This window comes from Quercus suber, unplaced genomic scaffold, assembly GCF_002906115.3.
Source record: "Quercus suber isolate HL8 unplaced genomic scaffold, Cork oak 2.0 scaffold_964, whole genome shotgun sequence".
NCBI lineage: Eukaryota > Viridiplantae > Streptophyta > Magnoliopsida > Fagales > Fagaceae > Quercus > Quercus suber.
The window spans coordinates 150,126-160,774 of NW_027070384.1; the positions used below are offsets into that span (position 1 = coordinate 150,126).

The window sequence follows — 10,649 nt, forward strand, 5'->3', positions numbered from 1 at the left end:
TCTTTGGTCGTTGTCCTCCAATGAAGTGGTGCAGGAAGGCGTTGCTCAGCTGCTCGAATGTGTCGATGGACGATCTTGGCAATTTCGTGAACCATTCCCGGGCAGCCCCCTTGAGTGTTGTTGGGAATGAACGACACAATATTTTGTCTGGGGGCTGCTGAAGCCCCAGGGTCGTTTTGAAAGTATTCAGGTGATCTTGGGGGTCCTTTAGCCCATCAAAGGGTTCGAGTTGAGGTAACCGGAATTTTGAAGGCACTGGACAGTCGAGGACTACCGTTGTGAATGGCGAATCCGTCGCTCGAACCATCCGGTCCATGCTCTGCTCTGTTTTCTCTTTGATGGCATTCCTTAGTTCGTCCATCTCCCTCCTCATCTCCCGAAGAATGTCTGAATTTTGCTCGGCGGGAGTGTTTAGTCCTCGATGGTCACTTCTTCTGGAGCTATCCCCTTCGCCTTCCTGATTTCCCTTCAAACGATTTTCCTCCTGCTGAAGTCGTACCCTCATTTCCTGGTTTTGCCTAGTCAGCTCTTCAACTGTGGCTGCAAGGACCTGAACTTGTTGAGCTAGGGCTGCGGAATCTTGATTGGACTCCATCCTAAAAGGAACAAGAGTAGGAAGCTACTATTTCGAGTTAGAACACGAAAAATGTCGCCCCCCATAGACGGTGCCAAACTGATGAAGTGTGGATTTGTCAGTCAATGAATGCAGATAGTGACGATCCTGAGCCTCCTACAAGGGTGTTTTCTCAAGGATGATCACCGGTGTGGTGCCTGCCACAACGTCTCCGATGCTAAAGTTAGTCTTAAGAATTACAAGAGTAAGCAATCAAATAGCATCAATCTCAAAATGTTCATACCTCCCTTTCTGTGAGAGCGTGAGGGACTTATATATGTTGTTGTAGGCTCTTAGCCGTTGCGTAATTATGGTGGCTTTAATTCATTCTGGGTAACGTTTTCTGGCCTCATCATGTGGCTTCAATTTTGTCCCAACGGTCTGTCCGGCTGGTTTCATAACCGTCCTTGTCATTTATTGATAGTATTGAATGAAACGTTATCCTCATCAGTAAAGTGTCTTATCGTCATTGAAGACTTTCCTCATCGGTCCAGCTCACCTCTTCCAAGATCTACTTCGTCAGTCCCATCATTTGGGGTGTTTGGATATTACACCCTGAAGTTTAAGAATTTGGGGGTATTAAATCCAAACACTCCCAAACTTTAGGGGTTAAAATCCAAATTATGTAATGTCAGGGTGTAAAATCCAAACACCCCAAATTTCAGAGGGTAAAATCTAAATTCTGAAACTTCCAAATGTAAAATCCAAATACCCCCAAACTTAAAGGGTGTAATTTGCAATTTAATTACCCAAAAATTTATAAGGAAATCTTGTAAAAGATGAAGTATAGTCATTCCTCAATTTAAAGAATAATTATCTCTATGTAATATCAAATCCATGTAATAAAGATGAAATCAAACGATCAAATCATTACACATGAATAATTATTCAATTACAGAAGTTATTACAAGATAGATTATACATGTCATTCCATATACGTCATCCTCGGATAGATTATACCTATATTCCATTTATATCATTCTAGGACATTTTAGTTGTTACATATGGAAAGTGTGTAAAAAATTATGTATAAGGTAAATTTATATTTTTGGATATATATTAATTAATTTTAAAGCCTATTACATGCACTATGGAATAGTTGTTATAACCATTTAAAAATGAATAGTCATTTCTCAATTTAAAGAATAGTTTTTTCTATGTAATAACTATGTGATCCATGTAATAAAGATGTAATCAAATAAATCATTATTATATATTAATAATTATTCCATTATAGAAGTTATTACAGGACACTAAACATGTCTTTAATTAAATGAAAGAAAAGAGGGACAAAATTGGAAACCCATGGGGCCATGGCCCGAGCAGGCCCAATTAATTCCTCCCTTTCCTCAATGTTTCCTTTAATATAAAATTCTAATTTTAATTTTTCCTTTTGGGTTAATGTTAATGCTTGGTCGACTTTCCATTAGGTGATGGTTCCAAATTTTTTGATGTGCGTTTCTCTATCTAACCAGCACTTCTTTATAAATAACATTCTAGTCCATGGTAATATTCATGCATATTTATTTCGAATTAGTGTGATAATGGATTTTGAAAAAATCATCCTAGTTGTGAGTCTTGTGACTTTGTGCTTGTTTTTGGCTAGCAGTTATAGAGTGAGTGGAACACGAATTTTATCTGATCTGGAGGATTTAGCCATGGAAAGGCAACTCAAGAGCATCAACAAACTTCCTGTTAAGAGTATCCAGGTACTAGAGTTTTTTTTTTTTTTTTTTTTTTTTTTTTTTTTTTTTTTTTTTTTTTTTTNTAAACTTCTAGTTATTGAAAGGTTCACAAAATTATTAATTTATTTAAAGTCTATCACATTGTAACTAATTAACTATCGAATATAAGATAAAATTAAAAAAATAAAATTAAAAGCATCTCACCTCACACAAGAACCACTTAAAAAAAAATTGTAGATTATAGAGAATCATATGTGAGGTGATATGCTAACTTTGGATTTTTATGAAATTACTGTAATTTATTTTGGGACAAATATAATAAAATTTCATAATTGTTCTTTATATTATTAAACTAAGACGTCAATTAATTTTTTAATATAGCAAGGGTTTAAACCCTCAAACTCTTTATTTAACAATAAGAAATTTTATCAGTTTTTTTTTTTTTTTTTTTGAGAAACAAACACACACACACACACAAGGGAGAGGAAAAGGGGTTCTAACACAAAGGCACACCACAACTCCACTCAAAAGCCATGGTAGAAAATTTATCAGTTGAGTTAACTAAAATGTACTATTGTAAATTTTTGTTGTGTCTATAACATTATTAATTACTCCAATACTTGATTCTCTTTTTTTTTTTTTTTGTTTATGTAATTGTATGTCCTAGTAATAATAACAACAACAACAACAATAATAATAATAATAATAATAATTCATAAAAAAGTAATAATAATAGAGTAATAATAAAAATTGTGATTGGAAATAATAATAACTTTATTTCAATGTAGTATTTTTTTTTATGTAATTGTATGTACTAGTAGTAGTAGTAGTAGTAATAATAATAATAATAATAATTCATAAAAAAGTAATAATAATAATAGTGTTTGTTTAGCCAACTTATTTTTTTCAACTTATTTTACTATTCAGCTTATTTTTACTACTATTCATGGATCCCACTGTATTATTTCAACTAAAATTTAGTGTGCGTTTGGGTTAGGATGAAAAATGAAAATTATTTCACTATTTAGCTTATTTTTGCTACTATTCATAGACTCCATTGTACTATTTCAACTAATTTTTACTTTTATCTATAGTATTTCTAGAAAAAAGTTTTCAGTTTCAATAAAATAAATAGATCCCAAACAGACCCTTATTATTATTAATCGCTAACTGTATAATGCACCCAGAAGTTTGACAAAAAATATTTAGGGTAAAGTGCAAAATACAGAATAAAAAATTTGGTGTATTTAGATTTTACACCATAAAGTTTCAGAATTTGAATTTTACACCCTAACATCATATTTTGTTTTGATTGTTACCCCTTCTGTCAATTTTTTTTGTTGATGTGTCCATTAAATGACACATAAGCATGCCACATGTGATAGTTGCTCCAATCAAAACATGCTATCTAATCCCATAAAAAAAAAAAAATAAATAAATAAATGTTATCTAGATTTAACAACTACACACTATTAGATAACTTTAAAAGCATTAAAAATTAAAATAAATAAAATATAATATACAAATTACATTAACGAATAAAATAAAATCAAATAAAAATTTCCCTCTACAATAACTTTAAACAAATATTCAAAAAAAAAAAAACTCATATGAAAAATTAATCCCATTGTATGCAATAGATCGCTATGCAAGATTGTTCGGGGTGTATCATTCCAGCTAATGCTATGAATTGAAAACCGATTAGAATTCGAGAATCAAACCCAGATTTACTGAAGTTTGTATCTGTAGCCTTGATGTAAATGTTGTGTTTTTGTTTAATGAAATGCTTGAGTTGTGTTGAAAAAAACAAATTTAAATCAAACCCAGCACCAAAACTTTGAACTAATCTGGACCCATTTCTTACCCTCAACCACATACAGTTCAGACCGTACAACACCTTACACCTCCACGGAAATCACCAAACCCATGTTGAAATCCAAACACTCAAGTCCCAACCATCACCACTTGCTCCAATTTGCGAATTTAACAACCTATACTTCATGGATATATCCTTCCTTAGGCACTGATTTAAAGGGAGAGGGAGACCAAGTCTGATGAAAGAGAGCTGTGAAAAGGCTCAATTTGAGGTTTTTGTTGAACTGGTGTTTGTTTCCGGAGAAAAATTTTAATTTATGGGGACAACACTCAATTTGTTCATTTTCATTGTTTCTAAAAATAAAAAATAAAAATTATTCATTACATAAACCCACAACATTTTTACAGCAAATCATAAGAGGTTAGTTGTTATTGGTTTCAATTTGAACATTTCACTAAGTTTACTTTTTTGTATCCTCAATAACAACTCATAACAACTTGTTACTTAGGATTTATTGTTAAAGTATTGTGAAAATGTTATGAACATAGCATTTTTCTTTCATAAAATGTCAAAAATATAAAAAAAAAATTAATTTAATATATTTTAAAGATTTATTTTAATTTAATTTTTCTAATCAACAAAAACTTGATAGAGGGGCTAACAATAAAATAAAATTTTAAAAAAAAAAAGTATATAACATTAGGGTGTGAAATTCAAATTCTAAAACATTAATGTGTAGAATCTAAATACCCATAAACTTCAGGGATTTATTTTGAACTTTACCCAAATATTTACATTGGCCTATGCTAATTTGAGAATATTGAATTGTAAACAACATGTTCATTTAAAATTTGTTTGCAATGGCCTTGACAAGAATGTTCTCTTTTTCTTTTTTTCTTTTTTCTTTTTTATAACTAAATGAAATTTTCATTAAGAAAAAACAAAGGATGCATTTTGAATTAAACCTCCCAAACGAAGGAGGAGGAAGTGATGAATTATTTACAACATAAAGACAAACCATCGGTGGTTGCAAAATTTGTTAAAATGAGGCAAGCACCATTAAATAGTAAATAATGAAGTTGTATCTCTTTTAACTACTCAAAACCTAAAAGATAGAACAACATAGAAAAAGCTTAAAGAGATTACCCTTATTGTATGGTCCATAAGAAGGGGAAAATCTTGGAAGTTTTAAAACTTACACGGCAAACTTTCATGAGGTCAACGTAAATTCAGACACTTTGGTTTTATAGTATATTATTATTATTATTATTATTTGAAAATTATATGTTATTTTATTTGTCTTAAATTTTCATTTCCTCAGAGAATACCTAATTTTTTACGAGAAAAACCAAAGACTGGAGATCTCTCTAAGGCTAGACCTTCAATGATTGGCTTAGCAAAAGGTGCTTGTCCATCAGGAACTGTTCCAATTCGCAGGACAACAAAAGAGGACCTCCTTGCATCCAAGCTGTTGTTAAATAATATTCATCCTCAAGCAACATCATCTTTTAATGGTTCCTATGTAAGTTCTCCATTATTTATTTTTGGACACGAAATATTGTGGTCACAATTAGTACATGAAAAAAAAAAAGGTTACATTATAAAGTTAGTCTCTATTCTTTACATTATATGTTAATTTGGTCTCTTTCAAATTTCAATTGTGTTAATTTAGTTTCTAAGATTTTCAGTACTGTGTCAATTTGGTCCTTGAGGGGATTTGTTGGATTGGTGGTTGTTTAGGGTTTGAAAAGAATGGATTTTGGGCGGTTTATTTTAGGCATGTGGGTTTGTGTTCCTTGGTTTGGCTTTGACGGTTTGTCTTGATATTTGGTTGGTTGATAAGGTTCATCTCATTTTGTTTTTTGTTTTTGGTTTTGGGTTGATTTTGGGGTTTTAATTTTGAAGTTTTGGGTAGTGGTGGATTTGTGGTGATGGTGGTTGGCAAGTTATATGTGGTGGTGGGTTGATTTTGGGGTTTTATTTTGGTAGTTTTGGGTGGTGATCACTGCCAGTTGTTTGGTGGCCACTACCCACTAGATTTGACTAGTTTTGAGTAAATATTATTTTAATGTGTTTTATATATTATTTTAATATATTGAATTGTAAAATAGAACATGTGATGTATGATGTATTGTAAAATTATGTGTTAAAATAGAAAATTGTTACTTTTTGATGTGTCAAAATAGCATTGTTTGACAACACCTGATGTTAGTGCTCTAAGGAGAGAAATAGAAACAAAATCTTAAAATTATTTTTTATTGAAATTTATTATATAATAATAAAAATGATTTTTTATTAAAATAATCACACAATTGAAATATTTAAATTCTTCAATAGGTAATAATAATATGAGGAATTGTGATCGACAAACCTTCCTATTTGGATTTTGACCTTTTGAGTTTTTATTGTACAGAGTGCATTTCTTCAAATGGAAGAAAAATATTATACTGGAATAGAAGGAAACATCACTGTATATGATCCTCCAGTTAAGGAGGGACAAACATATGCCCAAGTATATGTACAGAATGGTGTTAATGAAGATTATTTTAATTTAATCGCGACAGGATGGATGGTAAAATTTCTATTTCTACTTATCATCTGCACTTCAATTGATCTTCTTTTTTCAGTAATTATATTTCACAATTTATGCTTTTTTAACTTTGAATATTAAAAAATTATGGGAAAATTCTACAATCATAAATTGCAATGGTGAGCTTTGTTAGAGACACCAAAATCTTACATGGCAAATTTCACCCAACCCTAACAACTGATTTCACTTGAGGCCCACAACAATACAAAGGGTGTAAGAGAATGTAGAGTTTTCTATGAAAACTTTTACGCATCTAGAATTTTTTTTTAATAAATGATAAGCACATCAATGAGGCAAAAACGTCACTCTTACATGGAAAATTAATAAATTATTTTTTGTACTTAGATCAAGATATCTTGAGCAAGCTATAAATCAATTTTGACCCTCCAATCAATATATATATTGATCCTAGTATATGTAATTACCCCAATTCAGTAAGTTTATTTTGATTTAGTCGTATGCAGAAAATTACTTCTAATTATCAATTAAGTACAATATAAATAAAACAAAACCGTAGGGTTGAGAAAACAAAACCATACTTTCAAATTAAATACTTATATTAAAGAAAAAAATAGTCTGTGAGTCTCGCTCGATCGAGCTTCAATTGAGGGTTAGTTGAGCAGCAACTATTGCGCTTTTAACTCACATTGCATAAGATATTTGATCAACATAATAATTAAATACACGTGAAAATGGAATGAAAACAAGAAGTTACTAAAAGCTATTAATTCAAATTGCCTAAAACATAAGCAAATGTGTAAAAATATTTAGTTGAAAAAAGCCCGATCAATTGCAACCAAACATTTTTGGTAAACACAATTTGATATCGATAGAACATTTAGTAGTTGAAAAGAAAAAGATTATTAGGAATGTTAGGTGTGTGTTTAACAGTTTATTTGTTTCTTTAAAAAAAATACAAATGAAACAATATGATAAATAACCATGGGTTTTGGGTGTCACTAGCTAGGACTCTAGGAGCATAATGTTGGACATCATTATGTAATCATATATTATATAAACTTTATATTTTGTAATGAAATTGTATTAGAGGAGTGTTACATTTACAACATCTTCACAACAAATTATAGATGATAAATTGTTACTAGTGCTAATTTGAATTTACCATTAAATTTTTTTTTTTCACTAATAACAATTAGTAACAACTTGTTTATTATGAAAATATTGTGAACATAACATTTCTTTATGTTTTAATCCAGATTTGTATGAATCATAGTAACCATTTATATTTTCAGATAACATACTTGAAATATTAATACTCATTGCTTCGAACAGGTGGGTCCTGCTATATACAATGATGGGGGTTCTCATTTTTTTTGCAGTTTACACAGTAAGTTCTGTATATACTTCCGTTTCAACACATTTGAAAATTTGTTGAAAGTTTCTCATTTCTATAGTTGTTTATATTCTTTTTTTTCTTCTTGTTTTACACATTTGAAAATTTGTTGATATATATATATATATATATATTCTCTTTTTGCAACTCGCAAGTCATATATGTGTGCTTAATGTATATTATGGGCTGGTGTTTCAAACATTGAATTATTGCACCCATATTTTTTGTATTTATTATGCTTCTTTGGCTTTATCCTGTTTCTTTTTATAATTTTTTTTTGTATTTTTATTTAAAGTGCTTTGGTTCTATTTTTATAATAGATTAGTGTAAAGAATATTAATTCAACAGTGAGATTTTCAGAATAATATTCTCATAAAAAAGTTACGAAAAAGATTTGGTTTTAGCTATCAATAGAAAGACGGTATGTGTATCGTCATGTGCAATGCACATGACTCAATTTGGTTAGTTGGGTGAAGTAAGTCATGTATATTTCACATGACAACAACAAATGACATCTTCTTATTGATGGTTGGAGTCTCGGGCTTCAAACATGTTAGAGCTAAATTTTGTCAAAAAGTTATTTAGTTGTGTAATATTACTTAAACTTACATAAAATGTAATGTGATCCTCTCTCTCTCTCTCTCTCTCTCTCTCTCTCTCTCTCTCTCTCTCTCTATATATATATATATATATTTTTTTTTCCTAGGCTTAAAACATGGTCTTGTGGAGCTAATGAAGTTGCAAATTTTTTATCCAAACCTCACCTAAGAAATATGGTGGAATTTACAAAATGCATCATTGTGCAGAACAACGATGATGGTTGAAATTAATCAATATTATCGTCATTGGCCTGTGGCATATATAATGAGATGTGATCCTTTCCCATTATTTCAAATAATTTTTTTCCTATGGCAAACTAGTGTCAATCCCAGGTTTGTTTATATAATATTTTATCTATTAATCTAGGTTAAAAACCACAAAATTTGTTATTCAAATTCTAAAAAGTAATTGCTAAATCTTGTTGCACAGTGGTATTATTTAGATTCCTATAGGAAAAAATGTCAAGTTAAAATCCTTCTCTCTCTTACTTATCAAAAAAAAAAAAAAACCCTCTCTCTCTCTCTCTCTCTCTCTCTCTCTCTCTCTCTATATATATATATAGACACACACACACACACTAAATCAATTATACAAAAATAATAATAATAAAATGCATAAATCCCACATCTAATTATGGTATCATTGTAAAATAACACAAATTAAATGCAATTGTAAAGAAGTTGATGTTTTGCTCACTAATAATGTCTTTGAAAATTACAGAATGATAATTTCAAGCAATCAGGTTGCATCAATTATGTGTGCCCAGGATTTATACAAACAGACAAAAGCGTTTATCTAGGGGCAAGAATCAGCAATATATCTGTCCCAAACGGAAATCTATTTCAACTTCGTATCTCTCTCCAACAGGTAAAAGAATTTTTAGTTAAATAATTGCACTTATAATATTTTTAAAAAAAAATATTTGATCCATATTTTCACATTTATATAATTTGAGGGAAAAAAAGTTGAAAGGGACATGTAAAGTTTTAAATGTTGTAAAGCTTAAGTTCAATGCCCAGTTGTCCTAGACTAGTTAGGATGGTGACTCGTGTTCACTTTTGGCCACATGTTATCATTTCAATGGATCTAATACACTAAATGCATTGGACCTAACCCAATTACTTAAATGTTTTTTAAACTGAATATTGATCATATATCCTTACTTTTTGACAGGACTTAAATTACAATTGGTGGTTATCTTTTGGAAATAATGTTGTGGGATATTATCCAGCTGAACTTCTTTTTAATTTGAACAAGCCTCAAGGCATTGGATGGGGAGGGGTTGCTGTTGGCACCCCCAATGGATATATCCCACCTATGGAATCTGGATCATTTCCTGATGGCAATCCTCTACATAGTTCTTTTACAAATATCAAATATAGAAATCAACTAAACGAAACCCTTGTACCTCAATCACCCCATTACCAACTCATCATTGACAACCCCAAGTGCTATGACTTGAAATATGATGGATATAAAAATGAGGAGCTGGGATTCACCTTTCAAATTGGTGGCCCTGGTGGATCATGTCCCGATTAAAACATTTTGTAAAATTATTTGGCAGAAATAAATTGGAAAGTGGTTTTTTTGAGAGTATTGTATTAAAATTGGAAAGTAGTCTTTTGCATTGCAATCCTAATTCTGTTTCTACAATTCATAGAATATAACTTGATATGAGTTCATTGCATAATTAATTAAGTCCATGATAGTTGGTTTTGTGAGTCTTGAAGTATATGCACAATACCTGAGAAAACAACAGAAAAATATTTTGAACATTATAGTAAAAAGGTAATTTGAGAATTATTCAAAGCAAAAAACCTATACCAACATTTTGGATGAAAATCCAACCAAGTTATTTTACAATTTGATCTCTTGGTTGCTGCCTGCTGGCTGCATATGAAACAACATGGTAGTTGACCATTTTCAGGTATTTATTATTTAAGCATTCGTAATTTGGTTTGTACAACGGATTTTTTTATTATAATATAATT

At 30.5% G+C, this 10,649-nt stretch overlaps 1 protein-coding gene across 1 annotated transcript; it reads left to right on the forward strand.

Annotated features, from left to right (window-relative positions):
- Nucleotides 1–2,157: 2,157 nt before the first annotated feature.
- On the forward strand, nucleotides 2,158–10,197 carry LOC111989255 (protein neprosin). Its single transcript, XM_065768571.1, has 5 exons — nucleotides 2,158–2,322; nucleotides 5,436–5,636; nucleotides 6,528–6,626; nucleotides 9,379–9,525; nucleotides 9,832–10,197. Exons 1-5 carry the CDS (start codon nucleotides 2,158–2,160, stop codon nucleotides 10,195–10,197), a joined length of 978 nt encoding a protein of 325 aa, XP_065624643.1.
- Nucleotides 10,198–10,649: the final 452 nt, after the last annotated feature.